This window comes from Ascaphus truei, chromosome 17, assembly GCF_040206685.1.
Source record: "Ascaphus truei isolate aAscTru1 chromosome 17, aAscTru1.hap1, whole genome shotgun sequence".
Lineage (NCBI taxonomy): Eukaryota > Metazoa > Chordata > Amphibia > Anura > Ascaphidae > Ascaphus > Ascaphus truei.
The window spans coordinates 44213627-44239265 of NC_134499.1; the positions used below are offsets into that span (position 1 = coordinate 44213627).

The window sequence follows — 25639 nt, forward strand, 5'->3', positions numbered from 1 at the left end:
ATAAACTGCATTACCCTGGTCTAAATTCCTACTTATCTCCTTAAGGAAACAAGGTTAGTTTGGCATGATCTATCCTTCATAAATCCATGCTGACTATTACTAATAATTTTGTTTTCCATTAGGGTTAGGGGCCAGGTGCCTTATTTACTTTCATTTTTTAAGCTGCTTATGAACTTCTTCTTCAGTTAATCAATTGTTCATTAATATGGAGGTTGTGGCTTCCTTACTGCTACCCAAAAGTTCCAGGACTTGAATATTTATTATTACTTCTACACTGTTTGATATTACCAAATCCAGTATTTTTTTGTTATGCTTTTGTTTCATGTATACCAGATACGAGTATCATATATCTCTGCAAGTTTAGAAATGGGTACATTTAAAAATATAAAAAGTACAGGAATTCTCACTCCATTTAACATCCAGAAGCCTAATAGGTATTTTCCCATGTGTTTTGTTAAATTAAAAAAAAATGTGATGTCATCAATTGCAAATGTCAAAAGTTCCAGTACATCGTGTAAGGTTTTCATTTCTTCTTGTGCTTTCCCAGTTAACTTTCGCAAGATTCTACTTGCCTGATTTGGTTCCCAATGTAGAGAAAGCGATATACGTGGATGATGATGTTATTGTGCAAGGTATTCCATCTTTCCTTTCCTCCCTACTTCTGTAAATATAACCCAACATGTAGCAGCGTTTTCATTGTTACAGATATATATATATATATATATATATTATATATATATATTATAACGCTTCAGTCCCGCAAAAAAATTAAATAAAATATGTAAGTAATTAGCTTTTTCCTTTGATTTCCGCAGGCGATATTCTTGAGCTTTACAATAGTCCAATGAAGTCTGGACATGCAGCCGCATTCTCTGAGGACTGCGATTCAGTTACTTCTAAATTTCTCGTCAGAGGTGCAGGTAATCAGGTAACATGCGTTTTCTTTCTCGTTTACCCTGTTTTAAGGTTGCACGGGCTGAATGTGATTCAAGTTTGACCTCCACTCAGTGAACCGGCAAAAATACACTGGTTTGTTGTGTCCACTGTTTGCAAAATGCTTTTGTTTTATTATATTGCTACCATTACTGGTGCAGACATTAAATGAAGATGCTTTGTGCATTTCTGTAGCATGTTCACAGGCTTGTTATGGGCTTAATGAAGAGAGAGGTAAGTTATCGTTCGTATAGCTGTAGGTATCCTTAATTTTAACTTTTTTTTTTATTGGTATATTGATGGGATGGAAAAAGCCTGGGCGCCTGTACCCCCTGGCGCCTGTACCCCCTGGCGCCTGTCAGTCACTGCTGCGACCGCCACCAGAGGGCCCCATCCTGCTTTAGTAGCGTGACATCAAAGCAGGATCAGGCGCACCGTGACCAGCCGCTTAGTGAGGAGTGTGAGGGGAGGGCTCGGAGAAGGAGAGGCAGAGGTGTGCAAGGGGCGAGAGAGGGAGCAAGGCGGAGCACTATAGGACTCTGCTCGCCCCTGCTCCCAATTATGTCAGGGGTAGGGGGGGGGGAGTGTGTTGGTGGTGTCCTGTATCAGTATGCACCTATACACTGTGACATACCTGCTGACCGGGGGGCGTGGGAGCCAGAACGGCTCCTTCCTCTGCCGCTCAACAAAACAAAAAATTCTAGCTGGCTCCTAGGTTTTTTACATTTGTATCCACCCCTGGTATATTGTATGCATACTATTGGCTGATACCTCTGTGCTTGAAAATACTCCAACTGTTTAATTAACCTTTTCGCTGCCATTAGGCCAATGTGTTGCTTGCTTGCCGTTCTGGCATTGAAAGGGTAAAAACAAACTGACAAAAATTAGCCAAGTATAAACCTGTTGGACGTCCATTGTGACAAACTTTATAGGGCTTTTATATCAATACCAACTCTGTGAACGCATGCATCTGCGGCAAGCTGTTGGTTAGACATATTTCGTGTTCTTGTAAAGAAAAGGTGATGCAACATAAACACGTAGACAAGAAGTATCTGATCAGAATATATTGTACAGGACCCACTCAGAATTAAAACATCTCTGTACTTGCCCCTTTCATTCATTCATTCATTAAATAATCAGTCCCAGTTAACATCATGTCTAATTTGCATTGTTTCAAAGTTTACCTTAGCAGAGTTTTACACTAAAAAATAAGAACTGATTCCATCCCAGCAAACTATTGTGCTGCCTTTACTCCGTCTTTCAGTCTTATCACTTCCATGGGAAATAATTCAGTAGTTTGTTTGGGAAGAATAATGTTAAATAAATTTTTGTGGTTCAAAATGACTGACCGTTTAGTGCAACTTTGTAAGCACTGCGGCTTCCTGTCCTGTTACATGTAACTAGGATGTTATGTATTGTACATTTCAATTGTTCTTGTGACTTTTACATGAAAAGTAATGTAGAACTATTAAAACACATCTATAAAATCCCTCTTATAATATACTTTATACTTTAAAAAGTTATGGGTTGGGTTCAAGTGTGCGACTAAATATGTACATGTACATACACGGACACGCATGCGTTTTGTTCCTGGTATGAATAGTATTCCTTTTATAAAATCAAGACTTTTTTGCTTTGGGGATCAGGGACAGTTAACAGACAGTATTTTACACTTTCCTTCTTAGTATAGTTACATCGGATTTCTAGACTACAAGAAAGAAACAATACGTAAAATGGGCATAAAAGCAAGTACCTGCTCATTCAATCCTGGCGTGTTCGTTGCCAATTTAACGGAGTGGAAACGGCAGAATATCACAAAGCAGATTGAGAAATGGATGGAGCTCGACGTTGCGTAAGTACCTGAAAGCTACTTACTTTAATAATGTCAACTCGAGCATCTGGGTTCGTGTTTTATTATTTAAAATCACATGGAATATTCTATGAGTCATGTATCAATCAAGATAAAAGGAGTCCCATTTTGGCATTGACTCTGTATCAACACATTGAGATGTTTTGTGTTGACTTTGCAGTACGGGCATCAATTGCATGTTTTGGGGAGAAGTTATAGGAGACGTGTCACTGCAGCATGTGCACAGTAAGGCTGCGCTTATAGTGCCGGCGACGCGACGTCGCCTGAAAACAAAGGCATTGCCGCCGTCGCGTGCGCTTTAAAGTAAGCGCGACGGCAGCGACGCAAATTCTTGAAGCCGATAACATTTGATTTTTCAGAGGCTGTCTCCACATGTGAGTAAGTAGACGTGTCACTGCAGTATGTGCACGGTAAGTAGCCGTGTCAGTGCAGTATGTGCACGGTAAGGAGACGTGTCAGTGCAGTATGTGCACGGTAAGTAGACGTGTCAGTGCAGTATGTGCACGGTAAGTAGCCGTGTCAGTGCAGTATGAGCACGGTAAGTAGCCGTGTCAGTGCAGTATGTGCACGGTAAGGAGACGTGTCAGTGCAGTATGTGCACGGTAAGTAGCCGTGTCAGTGCAGTATGAGCACGGTAAGTAGCCGTGTCAGTGCAGTATGTGCACGGTAAGTAGCCGTGTCAGTGCAGTATGTGCACGGTAAGTAGCCGTGTCAGTGCAGTATGTGCACGGTAAGTAGCCGTGTCAGTGCAGTATGTGCACGGTAAGTAGCCGTGTCAGTGCAGTATGTGCACGGTAAGTAGACGTGTCAGTGCAGTATGTGCACGGTAAGTAGCCGTGTCAGTGCAGTATGTGCACGGTAAGTAGCCGTGTCAGTGCAGTATGTGCACGGTAAGTAGCCGTGTCAGTGCAGTATGTGCACGGTAAGTAGCCGTGTCAGTGCAGTATGTGCACGGTAAGTAGCCGTGTCAGTGCAGTATGTGCACGGTAAGTAGCCGTGTCAGTGCAGTATGTGCACGGTAAGTAGCCGTGTCAGTGCAGTATGTGCACGGTAAGTAGCCGTGTCAGTGCCGTATGTGCACGGTAAGTAGCCGTGTCAGTGCAGTATGTGCACGGTAAGTAGCCGTGTCAGTGCAGTATGTGCACGGTAAGTAGCCGTGTCAGTGCAGTATGTGCACGGTAAGTAGCCGTGTCAGTGCAGTATGTGCACGGTAAGTAGCCGTGTCAGTGCAGTATGTGCACGGTAAGTAGCCGTGTCAGTGCAGTATGTGCACGGTAAGTAGCCGTGTCAGTGCAGTATGTGCACGGTAAGTAGCCGTGTCAGTGCAGTATGTGCACGGTAAGTAGCCGTGTCAGTGCAGTATGTGCACGGTAAGTAGCCGTGTCAGTGCAGTATGTGCACGGTAAGTAGCCGTGTCAGTGCAGTATGTGCACGGTAAGTAGCCGTGTCAGTGCAGTATGTGCACGGTAAGTAGCCGTGTCAGTGCAGTATGTGCACGGTAAGTAGCCGTGTCAGTGCAGTATGTGCACGGTAAGTAGCCGTGTCAGTGCAGTATGTGCACGGTAAGTAGCCGTGTCAGTGCAGTATGTGCACGGTAAGTAGCCGTGTCAGTGCAGTATGAGCACGGTAAGTAGCCGTGTCAGTGCAGTATGTGCACGGTAAGTAGCCGTGTCAGTGCAGTATGTGCACGGTAAGTAGCCGTGTCAGTGCAGTATGTGCACGGTAAGTAGCCGTGTCAGTGCAGTATGTGCACGGTAAGTAGCCGTGTCAGTGCAGTATGTGCACGGTAAGTAGCAGTGTCAGTGCAGTATGTGCACGGTAAGTAGCCGTGTCAGTGCAGTATGTGCACGGTAAGTAGCCGTGTCAGTGCAGTATGTGCACGGTAAGTAGCCGTGTCAGTGCAGTATGTGCACGGTAAGTAGCCGTGTCAGTGCAGTATGTGCACGGTAAGTAGCCGTGTCAGTGCAGTATGTGCACGGTAAGTAGCCGTGTCAGTGCAGTATGTGCACGGTAAGTAGCCGTGTCAGTGCAGTATGTGCACGGTAAGTAGCCGTGTCAGTGCAGTATGTGCACGGTAAGTAGCCGTGTCAGTGCAGTATGTGCACGGTAAGTAGCCGTGTCAGTGCAGTATGTGCACGGTAAGTAGCCGTGTCAGTGCAGTATGTGCACGGTAAGTAGCCGTGTCAGTGCAGTATGTGCACGGTAAGTAGCCGTGTCAGTGCAGTATGTGCACGGTAAGTAGCCGTGTCAGTGCAGTATGTGCACGGTAAGTTGCCTTGTCAGTGCAGTATGTGCACGGTAAGTAGCCGTGTCAGTGCAGTATGTGCACGGTAAGTAGCCGTGTCAGTGCAGTATGTGCACGGTAAGTAGCCGTGTCAGTGCAGTATGTGCACGGTAAGGAGACGTGTCAGTGCAGTATGTGCACGGTAAGTAGCCGTGTCAGTGCAGTATGTGCACGGTAAGGAGACGTGTCAGTGCAGTATGTGCACGGTAAGTAGACGTGTCAGTGCAGTATGTGCACGGTAAGTAGCCGTGTCAGTGCAGTATGTGCACGGTAAGTAGCCGTGTCAGTGCAGTATGAGCACGGTAAGTAGCCGTGTCAGTGCAGTATGTGCACGGTAAGTAGCCGTGTCAGTGCAGTATGTGCACGGTAAGTAGCCGTGTCAGTGCAGTATGAGCACGGTAAGTAGCCGTGTCAGTGCAGTATGTGCACGGTAAGTAGCCGTGTCAGTGCAGTATGAGCACGGTAAGTAGCCGTGTCAGTGCAGTATGTGCACGGTAAGTAGCCGTGTCAGTGCAGTATGAGCACGGTAATTAGCCGTGTCAGTGCAGTATGTGCACGGTAAGTAGCCGTGTCAGTGCAGTATGTGCACGGTAAGTAGCCGTGTCAGTGCAGTATGAGCACGGTAAGTAGCCGTGTCAGTGCAGTATGTGCACGGTAAGTAGCCGTGTCAGTGCAGTATGTGCACGGTAAGTAGCCGTGTCAGTGCAGTATGTGCACGGTAAGTAGCCGTGTCAGTGCAGTATGTGCACGGTAAGTAGACGTGTCAGTGCAGAATGTGCACGGTAAGTAGACGTGTCAGTGCAGTATGTGCACGGTAAGTAGCCGTGTCAGTGCAGTATGTGCACGGTAAGTAGCCGTGTCAGTGCAGTATGTGCACGGTAAGTAGCCGTGTCAGTGCAGTATGTGCACGGTAAGTAGCCGTGTCAGTGCAGTATGTGCACGGTAAGTAGCCGTGTCAGTGCAGTATGTGCACGGTAAGTAGCCGTGTCAGTGCAGTATGAGCACGGTAAGTAGCCGTGTCAGTGCAGTATGTGCACGGTAAGTAGCCGTGTCAGTGCAGTATGAGCACGGTAAGTAGCCGTGTCAGTGCAGTATGAGCACGGTAAGTAGCCGTGTCAGTGCAGTATGTGCACGGTAAGTAGCCGTGTCAGTGCAGTATGTGCACGGTAAGTAGCCGTGTCAGTGCAGTATGTGCACGGTAAGTAGCCGTGTCAGTGCAGTATGAGCACGGTAAGTAGCCGTGTCAGTGCAGTATGTGCACGGTAAGTAGCCGTGTCAGTGCAGTATGTGCACGGTAAGTAGCCGTGTCAGTGCAGTATGTGCACGGTAAGTAGCCGTGTCAGTGCAGTATGTGCACGGTAAGTAGCCGTGTCAGTGCAGTATGTGCACGGTAAGTAGCCGTGTCAGTGCAGTATGTGCACGGTAAGTAGCCGTGTCAGTGCAGTATGTGCACGGTAAGTAGCCGTGTCAGTGCAGTATGTGCACGGTAAGTAGCCGTGTCAGTGCAGTATGTGCACGGTAAGTAGCCGTGTCAGTGCAGTATGTGCACGGTAAGTAGCCGTGTCAGTGCAGTATGTGCACGGTAAGTAGCCGTGTCAGTGCAGTATGTGCACGGTAAGTAGCCGTGTCAGTGCAGTATGTGCACGGTAAGTAGCCGTGTCAGTGCAGTATGTGCACGGTAAGTAGCCGTGTCAGTGCAGTATGTGCACGGTAAGTAGCCGTGTCAGTGCAGTATGTGCACGGTAAGTAGCCGTGTCAGTGCAGTATGTGCACGGTAAGTAGCCGTGTCAGTGCAGTATGTGCACGGTAAGTAGCCGTGTCAGTGCAGTATGTGCACGGTAAGTAGCCGTGTCAGTGCAGTATGTGCACGGTAAGTAGCCGTGTCAGTGCAGTATGTGCACGGTAAGTAGCCGTGTCAGTGCAGTATGTGCACGGTAAGTAGCCGTGTCAGTGCAGTATGTGCACGGTAAGTAGCCGTGTCAGTGCAGTATGTGCACGGTAAGTAGCCGTGTCAGTGCAGTATGTGCACGGTAAGTAGCCGTGTCAGTGCAGTATGTGCACGGTAAGTAGCCGTGTCAGTGCAGTATGTGCACGGTAAGTAGCCGTGTCAGTGCAGTATGTGCACGGTAAGGAGACGTGTCAGTGCAGTATGTGCACGGTAAGGAGACGTGTCAGTGCAGTATGTGCACGGTAAGGAGACGTGTCAGTGCAGTATGTGCACGGTAAGGAGACGTGTCAGTGCAGTATGTGCACGGTAAGGAGACGTGTCAGTGCAGTATGTGCACGGTAAGGAGACGTGTCAGTGCAGTATGAGCACGGTAAGTAGCCGTGTCAGTGCAGTATGAGCACGGTAAGTAGCCGTGTCAGTGCAGTATGTGCACGGTAAGTAGCCGTGTCAGTGCAGTATGTGCACGGTAAGTAGCCGTGTCAGTGCAGTATGAGCACGGTAAGTAGCCGTGTCAGTGCAGTATGTGCACGGTAAGTAGCCGTGTCAGTGCAGTATGAGCACGGTAAGTAGCCGTGTCAGTGCAGTATGTGCACGGTAAGTAGCCGTGTCAGTGCAGTATGTGCACGGTAAGTAGCCGTGTCAGTGCAGTATGAGCACGGTAAGTAGCCGTGTCAGTGCAGTATGTGCACGGTAAGTAGCCGTGTCAGTGCAGTATGTGCACGGTAAGTAGCCGTGTCAGTGCAGTATGTGCACGGTAAGTAGCCGTGTCAGTGCAGTATGTGCACGGTAAGTAGACGTGTCAGTGCAGTATGTGCACGGTAAGTAGACGTGTCAGTGCAGTATGTGCACGGTAAGTAGCCGTGTCAGTGCAGTATGTGCACGGTAAGTAGCCGTGTCAGTGCAGTATGTGCACGGTAAGTAGCCGTGTCAGTGCAGTATGTGCACGGTAAGTAGCCGTGTCAGTGCAGTATGTGCACGGTAAGTAGCCGTGTCAGTGCAGTATGAGCACGGTAAGTAGCCGTGTCAGTGCAGTATGTGCACGGTAAGTAGCCGTGTCAGTGCAGTATGTGCACGGTAAGTAGCCGTGTCAGTGCAGTATGTGCACGGTAAGTAGCCGTGTCAGTGCAGTATGTGCACGGTAAGTAGACGTGTCAGTGCAGTATGTGCACGGTAAGTAGCCGTGTCAGTGCAGTATGTGCACGGTAAGTAGACGTGTCAGTGCAGTATGTGCACGGTAAGTAGCCGTGTCAGTGCAGTATGTGCACGGTAAGTAGCCGTGTCAGTGCAGTATGAGCACGGTAAGTAGCCGTGTCAGTGCAGTATGTGCACGGTAAGTAGCCGTGTCAGTGCAGTATGTGCACGGTAAGTAGCCGTGTCAGTGCAGTATGTGCACGGTAAGTAGCCGTGTCAGTGCAGTATGAGCACGGTAAGTATCCGTGTCAGTGCAGTATGTGCACGGTAAGTAGCCGTGTCAGTGCAGTATGTGCACGGTAAGTAGCCGTGTCAGTGCAGTATGTGCACGGTAAGTAGCCGTGTCAGTGCAGTATGTGCACGGTAAGTAGCCGTGTCAGTGCAGTATGTGCACGGTAAGTAGCCGTGTCAGTGCAGTATGTGCACGGTAAGTAGCCGTGTCAGTGCAGTATGTGCACGGTAAGTAGCCGTGTCAGTGCAGTATGTGCACGGTAAGTAGCCGTGTCAGTGCAGTATGTGCACGGTAAGTAGCCGTGTCAGTGCAGTATGTGCACGGTAAGTAGCCGTGTCAGTGCAGTATGTGCACGGTAAGTAGCCGTGTCAGTGCAGTATGTGCACGGTAAGTAGCCGTGTCAGTGCAGTATGTGCACGGTAAGTAGCCGTGTCAGTGCAGTATGTGCACGGTAAGTAGCCGTGTCAGTGCAGTATGTGCACGGTAAGTAGCCGTGTCAGTGCAGTATGTGCAGTATGTGCACGGTAAGTAGCCGTGTCAGTGCAGTATGTGCACGGTAAGTAGCCGTGTCAGTGCAGTATGTGCACGGTAAGTAGCCGTGTCAGTGCAGTATGTGCACGGTAAGTAGCCGTGTCAGTGCAGTATGTGCACGGTAAGTAGCCGTGTCAGTGCAGTATGTGCACGGTAAGTAGCCGTGTCAGTGCAGTATGTGCACGGTAAGTAGCCGTGTCAGTGCAGTATGTGCACGGTAAGTAGCCGTGTCAGTGCAGTATGTGCACGGTAAGTAGCCGTGTCAGTGCAGTATGTGCACGGTAAGTAGCCGTGTCAGTGCAGTATGTGCACGGTAAGTAGCCGTGTCAGTGCAGTATGTGCACGGTAAGGAGACGTGTCAGTGCAGTATGTGCACGGTAAGGAGACGTGTCAGTGCAGTATGTGCACGGTAAGGAGACGTGTCAGTGCAGTATGTGCACGGTAAGGAGACGTGTCAGTGCAGTATGTGCACGGTAAGGAGACGTGTCAGTGCAGTATGTGCACGGTAAGGAGACGTGTCAGTGCAGTATGTGCACGGTAAGGAGACGTGTCAGTGCAGTATGTGCACGGTAAGGAGACGTGTCAGTGCAGTATGTGCACGGTAAGGAGACGTGTCAGTGCAGTATGTGCACGGTAAGTAGCCGTGTCAGTGCAGTATGAGCACGGTAAGGAGACGTGTCAGTGCAGTATGAGCACGGTAAGTAGCCGTGTCAGTGCAGTATGTGCACGGTAAGTAGCCGTGTCAGTGCAGTATGTGCACGGTAAGTAGCCGTGTCAGTGCAGTATGTGCACGGTAAGTAGCCGTGTCAGTGCAGTATGTGCACGGTAAGTAGCCGTGTCAGTGCAGTATGAGCACGGTAAGTAGCCGTGTCAGTGCAGTATGTGCACGGTAAGTAGCCGTGTCAGTGCAGTATGTGCACGGTAAGTAGCCGTGTCAGTGCAGTATGTGCACGGTAAGTAGCCGTGTCAGTGCAGTATGTGCACGGTAAGTAGCCGTGTCAGTGCAGTATGTGCACGGTAAGTAGCCGTGTCAGTGCAGTATGTGCACGGTAAGTAGCCGTGTCAGTGCAGTATGTGCACGGTAAGTAGACGTGTCAGTGCAGTATGTGCACGGTAAGTAGACGTGTCAGTGCAGTATGTGCACGGTAAGTAGCCGTGTCAGTGCAGTATGAGCACGGTAAGTAGCCGTGTCAGTGCAGTATGTGCACGGTAAGTAGCCGTGTCAGTGCAGTATGTGCACGGTAAGTAGACGTGTCAGTGCAGTATGTGCACGGTAAGTAGCCGTGTCAGTGCAGTATGTGCACGGTAAGTAGCCGTGTCAGTGCAGTATGTGCACGGTAAGTAGCCGTGTCAGTGCAGTATGTGCACGGTAAGTAGCCGTGTCAGTGCAGTATGAGCACGGTAAGTAGCCGTGTCAGTGCAGTATGTGCACGGTAAGTAGCCGTGTCAGTGCAGTATGTGCACGGTAAGTAGCCGTGTCAGTGCAGTATGTGCACGGTAAGTAGCCGTGTCAGTGCAGTATGAGCACGGTAAGTATCCGTGTCAGTGCAGTATGTGCACGGTAAGTAGCCGTGTCAGTGCAGTATGTGCACGGTAAGTAGCCGTGTCAGTGCAGTATGTGCACGGTAAGTAGCCGTGTCAGTGCAGTATGTGCACGGTAAGTAGCCGTGTCAGTGCAGTATGTGCACGGTAAGTAGCCGTGTCAGTGCAGTATGTGCACGGTAAGTAGCCGTGTCAGTGCAGTATGTGCACGGTAAGTAGCCGTGTCAGTGCAGTATGTGCACGGTAAGGAGACGTGTCAGTGCAGTATGTGCACGGTAAGTAGCCGTGTCAGTGCAGTATGTGCACGGTAAGTAGCCGTGTCAGTGCAGTATGTGCACGGTAAGTAGCCGTGTCAGTGCAGTATGTGCACGGTAAGTAGCCGTGTCAGTGCAGTATGTGCACGGTAAGTAGCCGTGTCAGTGCAGTATGTGCACGGTAAGTAGCCGTGTCAGTGCAGTATGTGCACGGTAAGTAGCCGTGTCAGTGCAGTATGTGCACGGTAAGTAGCCGTGTCAGTGCAGTATGTGCACGGTAAGTAGCCGTGTCAGTGCAGTATGTGCACGGTAAGTAGCCGTGTCAGTGCAGTATGTGCACGGTAAGTAGCCGTGTCAGTGCAGTATGTGCACGGTAAGTAGCCGTGTCAGTGCAGTATGTGCACGGTAAGTAGCCGTGTCAGTGCAGTATGTGCACGGTAAGTAGCCGTGTCAGTGCAGTATGTGCACGGTAAGTAGCCGTGTCAGTGCAGTATGTGCACGGTAAGTAGCCGTGTCAGTGCAGTATGTGCACGGTAAGTAGCCGTGTCAGTGCAGTATGTGCACGGTAAGTAGCCGTGTCAGTGCAGTATGTGCACGGTAAGTAGCCGTGTCAGTGCAGTATGTGCACGGTAAGGAGACGTGTCAGTGCAGTATGTGCACGGTAAGGAGACGTGTCAGTGCAGTATGTGCACGGTAAGGAGACGTGTCAGTGCAGTATGTGCACGGTAAGTAGCCGTGTCAGTGCAGTATGTGCACGGTAAGTAACCGTGTCAGTGCAGTATGTGCACGGTAAGTAGCCGTGTCAGTGCAGTATGTGCACGGTAAGTAGCCGTGTCAGTGCAGTATGTGCACGGTAAGTAGCCGTGTCAGTGCAGTATGTGCACGGTAAGTAGCCGTGTCAGTGCAGTATGTGCACGGTAAGTAGCCGTGTCAGTGCAGTATGTGCACGGTAAGTAGCCGTGTCAGTGCAGTATGTGCACGGTAAGTAGCCGTGTCAGTGCAGTATGTGCACGGTAAGGAGACGTGTCAGTGCAGTATGTGCACGGTAAGGAGACGTGTCAGTGCAGTATGTGCACGGTAAGGAGACGTGTCAGTGCAGTATGTGCACGGTAAGTAGCCGTGTCAGTGCAGTATGTGCACGGTAAGTAACCGTGTCAGTGCAGTATGTGCACGGTAAGTAGCCGTGTCAGTGCAGTATGTGCACGGTAAGTAGCCGTGTCAGTGCAGTATGTGCACGGTAAGTAGCCGTGTCAGTGCAGTATGTGCACGGTAAGTAGCCGTGTCAGTGCAGTATGTGCACGGTAAGTAGCCGTGTCAGTGCAGTATGTGCACGGTAAGTAGCCGTGTCAGTGCAGTATGTGCACGGTAAGTAGCCGTGTCAGTGCAGTATGTGCACGGTAAGTAGCCGTGTCAGTGCAGTATGTGCACGGTAAGTAGCCGTGTCAGTGCAGTATGTGCACGGTAAGTAGCCGTGTCAGTGCAGTATGTGCACGGTAAGTAGCCGTGTCAGTGCAGTATGTGCACGGTAAGTAGCCGTGTCAGTGCAGTATGTGCACGGTAAGTAGCCGTGTCAGTGCAGTATGTGCACGGTAAGTAGCCGTGTCAGTGCAGTATGTGCACGGTAAGTAGCCGTGTCAGTGCAGTATGTGCACGGTAAGTAGCCGTGTCAGTGCAGTATGTGCACGGTAAGTAGCCGTGTCAGTGCAGTATGTGCACGGTAAGTAGACGTGTCAGTGCAGTATGTGCACGGTAAGTAGCCGTGTCAGTGCAGTATGTGCACGGTAAGTAGACGTGTCAGTGCAGTATGTGCACGGTAAGTAGCAGTGTCAGTGCAGTATGTGCACGGTAAGTAGCCGTGTCAGTGCAGTATGTGCACGGTAAGTAGACGTGTCAGTGCAGTATGTGCACGGTAAGTAGCCGTGTCAGTGCAGTATGTGCACGGTAAGTAGACGTGTCAGTGCAGTATGTGCGAGAGATAATTTTTTATTTTTTTTTTAACTTGTAAATTTTGATGATAAATAAAAGCATTGGAGAGTTTTTACAATCTGTACCGAGTGTCCATTGGAGATCAGATTGTTTGTCAGTTCTCAGGGAATGTGTTGGTTTTGATCTGTTTGATTAATGATGTTCTCATAAGTTCTTCACAAACACATTAACATTGGTGGCTGATAGGCTTGAAATAAGTGTTCCTAGATAAGTGCAAAACATACATTTTCCACTAGATACAAATAAGTAAAACAGGTACTTTAAAGGTGAGGTGGATTTTCTTAAAGTATTCATTTCTAATGTTTTATTTTTTATTTTAGCAGCTATTTTTAAATAACCCTTTATCATCAATCTGGGGAAAAGGCAGAAAAGTTAAAGTTTATTAACCTGAACCTGTTTTTCTATTTTTAGTGAGGAGTTATACAGTAGAACCCTGGCTGGCAGCGTCACTGCTCCTCCGTTGCTAATTGTATTTTACAAGCTGCATTCCAGTATCGACCCGATGTGGCATGTACGACACTTGGGTAAGCACAAATGGGCAGTTGAAATTGTGTCTTTGAATTCTCTGCTGGCGGTGAAGATGTAGGTTCTGGTGTCCTATCCCCATGCTCACATAATGTAGTTCTTATATGATCCAACCCAGTGGGTTTTAAGCTTTTAAGTTCTGTGAAACCCTTGAAAACAGATATGGTGACTCGGTTGAATACCTTAAAAATTGATTTATCTAATGTATGAAAAATGCTACCAATACTGAAGGGCTTTTGGTAAATGAACGAACAGCTTTCTAGAATTCTATATATCCAATCCTTCTTTTTTTGTTTTTAGATGCAGGTGGGAGGCATCGGGACCCAAGAGCTGCTTTAGTTTCAGCTCCGAGGAACCCGTACCAGGAAGGTGCTATCAGTACTTTTGTATATTGAAATCCCGCGTGTCACATGGACCAATAGGAAGCCACAACAGATAATGTCATGGTTTTCTCCTAATCTGTGTAAAGCAGAAGTTTTAAACTATGATTTTGTTTCCCATGGGTGGACGGTACTGTCAGCACCTTTCCAGGTATATCCCCGGAGCTGAAAATAACGCGTTCCAGCACTATTACTCACTGCCACCCACGTGGGGGGCTGAAGGGATGGTCAAAATAAAAACTGTGCCGAGGCTACCCCTCAAGACCACCGTCCAGTAAATGTGGTCTCTGGGACCCCCAACATTGCACAGGTTGAAAACAGTGACATTAATATATTTAAAATATAAAATAGCACTTTAGTCAGTCATCGTAGATGTTTACTACAAATCTATAATTCTCCAGGACCATTAAGGCTCCTACATGCAGATCAGCATTAAAGATGCTGGGACAACATAAATGTTTAATATGTTCCCTCCTACACCCCTGATATTGTTGCATGCCCCACGCAGTTTGTGATTTTCAAGGTTATATGTATTTTGAGAGTTGGTTAGTATTTAGAAATATCAACTCTTGAATGTCTAATGACACTATCCTTTTGCAGATTTTGATTAGCTAAAGTATTCACAAACTTTCTTTGACTAAAAGACTCCAAATTAAAACATTAGTGAAACACATATCATTAATAAGTGTCTTAAATAGTCATATACTTGCTTAACACACAACACACAATCCCTGCAAGCTCTATATCTCTCTCAAAACGAGTGCTACTGAGCGTGGCCAAATGTATACAACAAAAGGCAAAAACTACCCAATGCTACATCCAATGTAACAAAATACGTATGAGAATACTAACATTGAAGTATTTAACAGAGTAAGAGTCATTTAGTTAAACCATTTGGCCAAAGTGTTATAAGCCTGCAGCCACTTAAAAAAAAATGTATTTATAAAAATGTTTTACCAGGAAGTAATACATTGAGAGTTACCTCTCAGCAAGGTTATACATTATATACAAGACATTGCATGCTCAGTTAAAGATAATACATGTTATAGGCGTATGAAACGGTTAAAGACCTGATTAAAATGTGAGGCAGCTTTAGTTTTGAAAGAACTTTGACTGGTGGCTGTGAGAGGTAGGTTGTTCCAGTTGTGAGGTGCACGGTAAGAGGAGGAGGAGCAGCCGGATACTTTGTTGAGCCTTGGGACTATGAGCAGTCTTGGAGTCAGATCTCAGAGGATAAATACTGCATGTGGTAGGGGTGAGGAGCTTGTTCAGATAGGCGGGGAGCTTGCCCAGAAAGTATTTGAAGGCAAGACAGGAAAGGTGAACTTTGCGCCTAGACTCAAGTGATGACCAATCTAGTTCTTTGAGCATTTCGCAGTGATGTGTGTTGTAGTTGCATTGGAGGACAAAATGGCATATTGAATTGTAGAGGGTGTCAAGTTTGCTGAGGTGGGTTTGGGGTGCCGAGCCATATACTATGTCTCCATAGTGAATGGGTGGAGAAACTGGGGCGCTGCCTTGAAGAGAATGCTACACTGTCACAAATAATATAAGTGAACAGGTATATCAGATGGTGAACAAGAGTAAGCGACCGAACGTATTTAAGATATACTGGCCCGAACTCTCTCTGCTGCTCAGCTGAAAGAGGGTCTCCCCAGGATCCTCGGGAAATAGATGCAAACAGTTATTTGTATGTACAATTAATTGTATGTTAACTTGCTCTAAATGCATTGATCATGAAATCTGAGGTGGGGACATGTGAACTACATGTACAAAAAATAATACTCAACACTCACACGGCCATATGTGAGTGACAATCTTTTACTTGTTGTATTTAATAAATGGCTATTTCTTACACGTCATCTCCTTCATCTGTCACTACATGACGAGGAGACTAAGGTGTGAGACGAGCACGCTGCGGATAGGAGATAGGAGGGCACTCACATTAGCCCATGTGAGTGAATATTATTTATTATATATTTATTCCCCATATCACCTTTATTCACTTCACTGTGAATACTTTTGCATGTGAAAGCGACACACACAGTTTCCATCTCATCTTGTGTCTGAGGGCGCCCTGGAACTGACGCGAAGGCGCTCTCTCAGGAACAGGCGTTGATGCCACCCCAGAACAGTTTTATTCTGCAACAGATGTGATTGTCACCCACATGCGGCCGTGTGAGTGTTGAGTATTATTTTTTGTACATGTAGTTCACATGTGACTACCTCAGATTTCATGATCAATGCATTTAGAGCAAGTTAACATACAATTAATTGTGCATTATTCTTTTTTGTTTTATGTGCGCTCGCTGTTGACCTGTTTGCAACTATGTCTCCATAGTCTACAATTGGCATTAGCATCTGCTGTGCGATACGCTTTCTGACCAGCAGGCTCAGGGAGGATTTGTTCCTGTAAAGTACCCCTAGTTTGGCATAGGTTTTGGATATCAGGGTATCGATGTGCTTCCCAAATGTTAAATGCATGACCATATGCAGGTCCCAACACTACCGGAGAAAATTCTCATATACCTCTGCTGGAGGGAGACTGGTCTCAGTGGGTCCGTCCTGCGCAGGTACATGGAAAAACCTGCTACTTGCAGGGATTGGGTTTTCACGAATTATAATTTTCAACTGCTATCATTTGGTTGGAGGTGGGTGTCCCCTCCTCCCTGTGCTTAAACTCACCCCTCCCCACTTTTTAAGTAGCAAAGATGCATTATCCTCTTGCAACTGGCTAAAAATAACCTCTGCTGAACTTATGAAGAACACTTTTGGGGTAAATAACCTCTCCTTTGCATTTGTCACCCTATAGTCCAGTGTCCCTCTGCCTTTTCCCATAAATAACCCATATTTATATGACCAAAAAACTGAGATTAATAGTTAAACTAAAATTATTATTAATCTGGTAACAAAACAAAAAAATTATCTTACTGTTGCTGTGTTCACATAATCATTTTGTACATTTACAATTAAAAATATCAGATTTTTTCTCCCCGATGGAGATCACTTCAGCTTAGTGTAAATCAGAAGATATTGAACTATGGTAGAAAAGTTGAGTTTCACACATTAATGTTACTCAAAGTAGATTTAATTTGATAGCACAGTACGCAATTAGGATAATTAGTAATGTGTTGCCACAGTGTGATGAGAGAGCCATCTGGTCTAGACAAAGAATCTCTCCCAGGACACCAGTATTTATACACTTGTAAAAACCTCTATTTCATTCTCGCATTATTCTGCGCATGCGCACTGCTCTCACCCGGGCTTTATCTTCAGTGATCAGGTTCCCATACATTCCTTGTCTTCTGCATTCCTTTGGGATAACGTGTATAAGGGGGACTCCATTATTCAGTGTATTCAGTTTCCACAACGAAGACCTAAATCATGTATTTGGCGCCTAAGGAGGGACAGTTGAGCAATACGTTTTGCTTCTCTCAAAAGTTGCCCCCATTCTGCCCTTTCCTTACAGCCCTCTTTATCTCTGCTGCCTGCTATGGTCTCTCCTCATACAGAACATGAACCCCTTTTGTGCAGGAATGCAACACACCAGGTCACACTGTTATGGGGGTTCCAAAGTCAACAGTCCTTAATTTGCTTTACTAAAATCTATATTTGGAATTGTCATACATTCATTTTCTTTCATTCTAAGGTTCCAGTACCGGGAAACGTTACTCGCCACAGTTTGTCAAAGCTGCCAAACTCCTCCATTGGAACGGACATTTTAAACCATGGGGCAGAACTGCTTCCTATTCAGAAGTGTGGGAGAAGTGGTATATTCCTGACCCCACTGGAAAATTCACCGTGATACGGAGACACGCTGAAGCTGAGGGAGCGTAGTGATGGAACTTAACTGCTGTATGAGTTTTAGGAACGGCTGTCACATTTGTATAGACTGTTCTCCAGAGGACATCTTAAAAGCAGTATTTCTCAGGAAACAAAAGCTCAAAGCGGCTTTCTTTTCTTGTTTTTGTCTTGTCAGCATTCAGAAAGTTTTGCACTTATCTGCATGCCTATATATTTCGTCCTGGTTTGCTGCTTTCTAATATAAATTAATTGATAATGCCAAAGGATTTTTGTAATTGTACTAGGCTCGGTTTTCCTTTCTATCGAACTGAAAAATACTGTATCCAAGTTTTCAACTTTTGTGCTTTATTACACTGGTATTACTCCACGAAAGCTAAAGGGTAACTTCCTTAATTGCTGGTGCAGCAATCAAACTATCCCACGTGGGTATGACGGTGAAAATACCCTGTACGTAGTTTATCCCCCAATGTGTTGATTTTAGAAATAAAAATGTAGGCTAACTGGTGGTTCCTCTGTTCTCCTTTCTGTCCTCATCTGATGGACCGCTGCAGTTCAAGCCGTCATTTAAAAAAAAAAAAAATCCATTCAATATGTGCAGCAATACAAGCTACACACTGACAAGTGATTAGCTAAGTTGCTGATCGATCCGTTCTCCTGTAATCAATCGCTGAAATTCGGCTGGGGGTTCACTAAATGCATGATGGGTACTCTTCTGCTACACTGACAGTCAAAGTTCTGTGGGGAAGATCATGTGACCAGGAAGGCACCGGATTCAATTGGTTCACTGCTAGAGAGGGCAGGGCTCAAAAAAGGTTATGCTGTTACAGAAGGGGATGTGACTTTGTATATGGTTGCTACAGTATAGGAACAAAAATGCTTGTTACATTAGAATACATTTTTTTAAAAATTAAAATTTTTTTTAATTTTTTTAAATGCTACAAGTATTTTTTCATAGCACAGAACTGATTTATTTAAACAAAATGTCAAAAAAAAAACACGTAGGATATTGCTTGAACTGCAACTTTAACACTACACAATACAATTAACAAGAACATAATCCTTCTTAGTCTTATAACAGGAGAATGGGTTCCAATTCTAATAGTATATGCCAAATTTTTTTTTGATGGTAACAGTGGGACTGTTGTGTACAGAATATGTAAAATATAATAAATTGTGGGAAACAAGCATAGTGCTGTTATTTTCTAAACCAATTTTAAAGTATTGTATATTTGAACTGGTTTATGGTACTGCTGAGAAGTTGGGAATTAAATTCACTTAAGCTTTCATTTACTGGTGAGAAAAATAAAGAAAGAAAGAGTGATTTCCATCAACATATGTTTTGTTATTTTCTTTATAAGTTCTAAAACGGTTTCCAAGTGTTTCATTAAATTAGATTTTTTCCGAGTGCAAAGTTATGGTACTTTCTCCTACTTGGAAGTGATAAAGATAACACATCTCTCTTTGTATAAGAGATATATATATATATATAGATATATATATATATATATATAGCTGTGAAAGTATAATGAATGGCAAATAGTTTGTTTCCCATAAACACATGGCGCATATATATATATATATATATATATGCGCCATGTGTTTATGGGAAACAAACTATTTGCCATTCATTATACTTTCACAGCTAGGTTTAGTTTGAGGGGGAGTGTTTGCACTTGTGAAGTACAATACAGTATGTTCAATCAGAACTATTGACTGTGCTTTTCAGCCACTCATTTTGTACTAATAGTAGATGCAATAGCATTGCTGTAATTTCTTTGTTCGTTTTTGTTTTGATTTGCATTAATTGCACGCAGGATATTATGTTATGTGCAAGAAGCGCTCGTAGACCATACACTTACATAGTTACACAGTTAGTTACATAGTAGATGAGATTGAAAAAAGACATACGTCCATCAAGTTCAACCTATGCTAAATGTAGACCGATAATTTATCCTATATTTGTACTTAGTGTTTTGATTCTAAGGAAGGCAAACAAAAAACCTCAGGGCACATCATCCTAATATCTCATAAGGGGAAAATAAATTCCTTCCTGACTCCAATAATGGAAATCAGATTACTCCCTGGAGCAACATCCTTCCCATGTTTACTTATTTGGTATATCCCTGTATAACTTTCCTGTCTAAAAAGATGTCAATTGTATCTGCCAGCAGTCTCCATGGGTAATGAATTCCATGTTGTAACTGCCCTTACTGTAAAGAACTCTCTCTTTATTGCTGCTTAATTCTAACCTTAAAGCTGCAGTTTAAGTTGTCATTTATTTAAAAAAAAAAAAATTTCAATATGGGCATCAATACAATCTAAACACTGACAAGTGATTAGCTAAGTTACTGATCAATCCGTTCTCCTGTAATCGATCACTGAAGAGCCGGTTCGAGGTTCACTAAATGCATCATGTGTACTCTTCTGCTGCACTGACAGCCAAAGTGCTGTGAGGAAGATCATGTGACCAGGCAGGCACTAGATTCAATTGGTTCACTGCTAGAGAGGGCAGGGCTCAAAAAGGTGACGCTGTTTCAGAAGGGGAAGGGGATGTGACTGTAAATAGTTGCAATAGGAACCAAAATGCTTGTTACATTAGAATACATTAAAAATGTCTTTAAAATATATATATTTTTTTAAATGCTACAAGTATTTTATCATAGTATAGAACTGATTTAAAAAAAAAAAAAAACACATGCAGGATATTGCTTGAACTGCTGCTTTAAGGGATGACCCTGTGACGTTTGTACTGCCCGTGGGATGAATAGTTCTTTTGAAATTTCCCTGTATAGTCCCCGAATATATTTGTATAAATATCATATCCCCTCTTAGGTCTGTATTATAGTGCTGGCGCGTGCACAGCCTGGCACACTCCTGCGATTGGTGGTTATCCCTGCAGGAGATTGGAGAGGCGTGGCTGACGCATCACGAAGCTGGTTCACCGTCATTGGCTGAACTGCTTCACGTGACGCTGTCACACGGCCACGCTTGAAAAGAAAATGTATTGTCTTTTAAATTTGCGGCCAAAGCCATCGCGCTCTGCCATGTGCGTGCGCACCCGCACTAGATGCACTATCATAGGAAGACAGGCAATTATCATTGGCGCACGCGAGCGTGATCGCCTTTACCATATCACCAGCCTTAGACGCTTCTTCTCTAGCGTAAACAAATGTACATCGTATTAAAATTATTAACTGAAAAATGTAATGTACTACCCTGATCAGGCAATCTTTGTTGTTACTTATTCACCATCAGTAGAGCTTAAAATTGTGATTTCACTAGCCTTTGCCTACACTCCTGTTTTATTTCCAACAGTGTCATTTAAATAAAAATGTGAAAAGCAGATTGTGAATTACTGTCTTCTCCTTCAGTCTCACTTCTTTTTCTTTATTGATGAAAAAAACCCCAGAGAACTAAACAAACGGGGAATTATGTACAGTTTCTGTAATTTGCATATCCAAATTTAATAAAACCATATGTATGATTAAAGTATATAAAACTAGATTTCTCACTAAGGCCGTGATTATACCAGAAATCGCAGGTGGCGTTGCATGGCGCAACTGGAAACAAAATGGCTGAAATCCGATGTTTACATACCAGCGCGCCACCTGGAGCTGCACGGTGCCAGTCTCCTGAAGAGATTTTCCAAATTGTTATTGGCAAGCGACGGCCGCGTCGTGAGCGGCTCAGTCAATGAGGGCTCACGGCCACACCTGGTCTCCTCTGCATCTCTTCTCTCCTGTGTCCCCTGGTATAATCAAGATGCCGTTCGACGGCAGCAGAGGGGTGACGTCACTGGATCGTGCTGCCGCTCAGCAGCATCTGGTATAAAAGAGGCCTAATACAGTGATTGTAGCAATAACTTCTGTCACAGGAGACCAATGCTTTTAACACTAAAATACCTGGATCCTATGATTGAACAAAGCGTGAGATAAAATAAATTGTGATTTATTTAAACGAGAAACACACAGCTTAATTTACAAAATAACATGAATAAACACTTACGGGGACAGGGCAAAACAAAATGTTTCCGGAACGAACTTCACCGAAATAAAGTCTCAAGGCACCAATTCCCGAGAGCAGGTACTTCCCGCTGGTTGGCACTCCTGGAACAGTAAAACCACATGCATCTTTATTGTACAAGCAGTTATATACCACAATTGGATTGAAGAGCTGACATTCCCAATTCCCCAATATAACTCAGGGGCACCCAGCCGGGCATAATACCTTATTTATTGCCTGGGTACCCCTTCACCGTCACCACTTCTTACTATCAACCATAGGCCATGCTTATACCAGCGACACCCGAACAAAGTGGTGCTAGCCAATGATAGCATACATATTTAGTGCGGCCGCACCCACCTTTGAGCTACAGCGCGGCAGACACCAGACAGACTTCAGAAATTGTTTTCTCCAGGCGATGGCCGCATCACATGAGTTTGCAAAACCAACCACAGTGCTCCAAAACCTGCAATTTACTGCCAAACAGAAACGGGTTAAGGAGGATTCTGGTAGAGACATGCAAATGAGCATGTTTTGTGTGCCTGTATGTTTTTGTTATTTTTTATTCTTCTATACATTTCTACATGGCCTGCCTAAGGTTTTCTCTGCTCTAGTACACAGCTGGTGCTCCTATTGGGGCACCAGAGTGCAGAATAAATGCGCCCACTCCAATTGTCTTTTTCTCCCCGTAAATCATGTTAGCCCTGATCATTCCATAGCTTCTATGATAGATCCTATCATTGGCACACAAAGTGATGTCAGTAATTACAGCCACAATTCTCTTTATTTTTTCCCCCTCCCTTTTCTTGGAAAAGAAAACTAATGTGTTACCACCTCACTCCCCCCCCCCCTTACTATAGATTGTTTGAATACGTCAACAGATATAAGAGTTAAAATAAGAACCTCATTTAAAGCAGGACAACATTAGTCCAATATAAGTGTGAGATTATACAGTATATACTGTAAAGCTTTATATTTTGTCCTCTTCAATCAAAAGGGCTAATTTCCCATACCACACGCCAGACCTCTAGGAACATGCATTACGAAATAAATGGGAGACCTTCCTATACCTGCGCAACAGTTCACACTTGTCAGTGTATTTCTCTGGTGCGCATCGCGCCACTGTCACAAGGGAGAGCGCGTGCGCACGGACCTAGCATAATCAAGGCAAAAAAAAGTGTTATGCACCGTTTAGTATTATGACTGCAGCGATGCTTTGCTATTGGTGCTTGTACTAAAGAATCATTGTAAGGGTTCCTTTAATGACATACCGTGGCGGCCGCCTTTAGCCTCCTGCGGCCTTTTCCCCGCGATTTAAAAAATCGCGGGCTGATACGGGCCATTTGGCAGTTTTGGGCGCCTGCGGGCATTTTAATTGTGTAGCGCTAAGCGCTTTCATTGTCTAGCGCTATGAGGTGATTTCGAGCCTCGTGGACAAGGCCTGTGAGACGGAAAACATTCGGGGATGTTGGAGATTAAAAGGGGCCGCGACAGTAGCTGCGTGACGTGCTTGGTAGTCTTTATTCCAAACTCCAATTGAATTCAACCACATAAGGCATAAATGTCACAAACTCGAAGAAACTTCCGATTTAAAATTTTTTTTGCATCAGGTGAACAGTATCCAAAAAATAAAATAAAAAGTAATTGTAAAACCAGGAGATGAAGTAGTCACTACCGAGAGTAAAAGCAGCAATACCACATTCCCTTTTTCCGTATGTCAGATGCTTTGCATAATGTTTAATTCTACAATGTTACCTAAACTGGTAATTGTTTGGTGCTCCCGTAATAAATCTGTCAAAATACTGATTGTGTGCCCAACGTAATGGCTGCCTTTCAGTCAGTGTAACTCGGCAGCTACAAAGTATCGTGACATTACCAAGATAACATCCATTTGTTCCAGTACAGCTCAAACTGCTGGGAAATTTGATTTGTTGCCAACCAGGAAAGGGTTTCAAAGATCTTGGGAGGGCGCCTAAAACCTGCTACAGAAATCAAACGATGCTTTAAAACCTCATTAAAAAAAAGGCATTAAGAATTGGAGACCAAAAAAAAAAAAAAAATTCATTGAGATTTAAAGTTGTATTTATATTTAAGTGTAGCAGACCGTACCAGTACTTATGACACAAAGCTTCCTTTCATAAGACCATTGGGTTGGATAATTATAACCAAGGTGTGTGTATTAAAATCATGTGGAGTTCTTGTGCACACAAAGTAGGTAGAGTTTGATAATAGCAATGTTTACTTCTTGAACATGTTGCCGAAAGTACATGAGAATGATATGACAATAGGTAGTATGATCGTGTAAATATATCAGGAGTATGTGGATTCCTGCATACAATCACCATTGCGCTGAATATGTATGTGAAAGTGGTCAGCTACAAAATGAATGAAATCCCCCGATAGTTTCAAACTCACTGTTTGCGGTTACTGCTGTTCTCACTTGGGAAAAACTAGATTGGAATTAAAGTGACTCCCGCCCCCAGTTCAAAAAACAGCCAAGGAAAATTAGGAGGGACAGGCAAGACTATACTGTAAATAGATTACCGTTCCCATAAAAGTACAATCAATTTGCATTGAACATACACAAATTAGTCATTTTATTGTAGTAAAATCAAAGTTTTATAAAAGGACAGACATTCCAGATTCACAAATCGTTCTCCAAATGTCACGATGATGTAATTTTATTCCATATTTACTTTTACTAACCAATTGGGATTGCATTTTAATGAAGTAAACCCATTTGTCAGAAGAAAAGCATTTTACAGTCCTACTGGAAGCAATATATTTATTGAAGGTTTCCAGTGTTATATAGTTGTTGCATACCAATGATAAAAAAAAAAGGCATGTCAGCGAGATGCAACCATATGGCTACTGGGACACACACCTAGATGAAGCTGTAGAGAAGGTAATCTATAATGACCTAATTGGTGTTTAAGCCGAAGTCTACTAATATAAACGATTTGCTACAAATGACCACATTGTGTAACTGACTGCTGACTAAGTTACAGTTTTTAAACACCAGAGTACACCTGCTTTCAGCCCCAATATGCAGCCTAGCCCTGCTGTGTTAAAAGTAATAAGCAAATCAAACTCATTTATTGAGCCAACACAGTGTTGTGCCCTATGTTCCTTTGTTCATCTGTTCAGGACTGATCGCAGGCTTTCGTGCAAACACTGGAGCACCGGTAACTGTAGCATTATTTTTCTTTTTGAGGTGTGCAGCATTTCTCTCATATTGTCTTTAAAGTAATAAGCCCCATTGTGTACGTTGGAATGCCTTGCATTTTCTCAAATAAAATCGGTGTTGAAGTCGTATGCATCATCGTCTTGCTTATCAAAGCTGACAGATCTCGTCTGTGTTTCACTGGTGGACTCTGCATTAAAAGAAGGCAGAAAAAAAAAAACTTTATATTTTTTTTTAAAATGTATTTTAACCTGTTTTCCATGAATACAGAAATACAATAGACCAGCATGTTTGACTAGCTAAAAACAAACCGTTCTGACAACAAGGATCTTACTTGACACTTACAGCTAATATAGCTTAGTTAAAAAAAAATTAAATAAAACAAAATATAGATATATATTTTTTTTAATGAGTAGTTTGGACGTTGATTTAATCGGAATTTAAATGCAGGAAACTCAGCTGACCATTAAAAATATATATATATATTTTAAAAACCTGATCCAGAGGGGATCACCGATGTTTGAACCTTGACATCCGGGGGGACCCTCCAGTGCAGGCAAAAAAACCCCCAAAAAAACAAAAAAGACCACCCTTGATTATAATGCGGCAATCCTGTTATCAGCCTATACTAGGCTAGCGTGTAAAGGTCAGATTCACTGTCAGTTCGACTGTTTAAATGACTAATTTCCCCCACCAGATATCATTTTACATCATACCCCTTCTCCCTGCCACACAGTACGCAAGCAGCACCATTTTTCATTTAAAATTTTTGGTCATCCACACATACCGTTTGGTTTTGCTTTCTCACTGCTTGGATTCCTGGATAATTGACTCTCCACCTCCTGTGAGCAGACAATAACGGATTAACCACTTCATTAAAAGCTTTACCTCTGTGCCCTTGAATAAGGACCGGAAGCATGCAGCCATTTAGCACAACTACACACTGTGGCATTTGTGGGGGAGGGGGGATAAG

The 25639-nt window shown here is 44.4% G+C and overlaps 2 protein-coding genes and 1 long non-coding RNA gene across 4 annotated transcripts in view; 1 reads left to right on the forward strand and 2 right to left on the reverse strand.

Moving 5' to 3' along the window:
- Positions 1-18811, forward strand: part of GLT8D1 (glycosyltransferase 8 domain containing 1) — a 41555-nt gene extending 22744 nt beyond the window's left edge. For both annotated transcript variants that reach the window (XM_075575001.1, XM_075575000.1), the window contains exons 6-10: positions 548-632; positions 816-928; positions 2619-2785; positions 13183-13295; positions 17326-18811. In XM_075575001.1, the coding sequence (XP_075431116.1) occupies positions 548-632; positions 816-928; positions 2619-2785; positions 13183-13295; positions 17326-17513 (666 nt within the window). In that variant the 3' untranslated portion in view covers positions 17514-18811. The remainder of the gene's footprint in view (positions 1-547; positions 633-815; positions 929-2618; positions 2786-13182; positions 13296-17325) is intronic.
- A 1464-nt stretch (positions 18812-20275) lies between these two features.
- LOC142468419 (uncharacterized) lies at positions 20276-22268 on the reverse strand. Its single transcript, XR_012788654.1, has 2 exons — positions 21486-22268; positions 20276-21302 (listed from the first exon to the last, which is right to left on the reverse strand). It is a non-coding gene; the product is annotated as an uncharacterized LOC142468419 (long non-coding RNA).
- A 1787-nt stretch (positions 22269-24055) lies between these two features.
- GNL3 (G protein nucleolar 3) overlaps positions 24056-25639 on the reverse strand; it is a 27544-nt gene continuing 25960 nt past the window's right edge. The window contains exons 14-15 of the mRNA XM_075575029.1: positions 25454-25508; positions 24056-24856 (exon numbers count right to left, since the gene is read on the reverse strand). Coding sequence (XP_075431144.1) covers positions 24771-24856; positions 25454-25508 — 141 coding nt within the window. The 3' untranslated portion in view covers positions 24056-24770. The remainder of the gene's footprint in view (positions 24857-25453; positions 25509-25639) is intronic.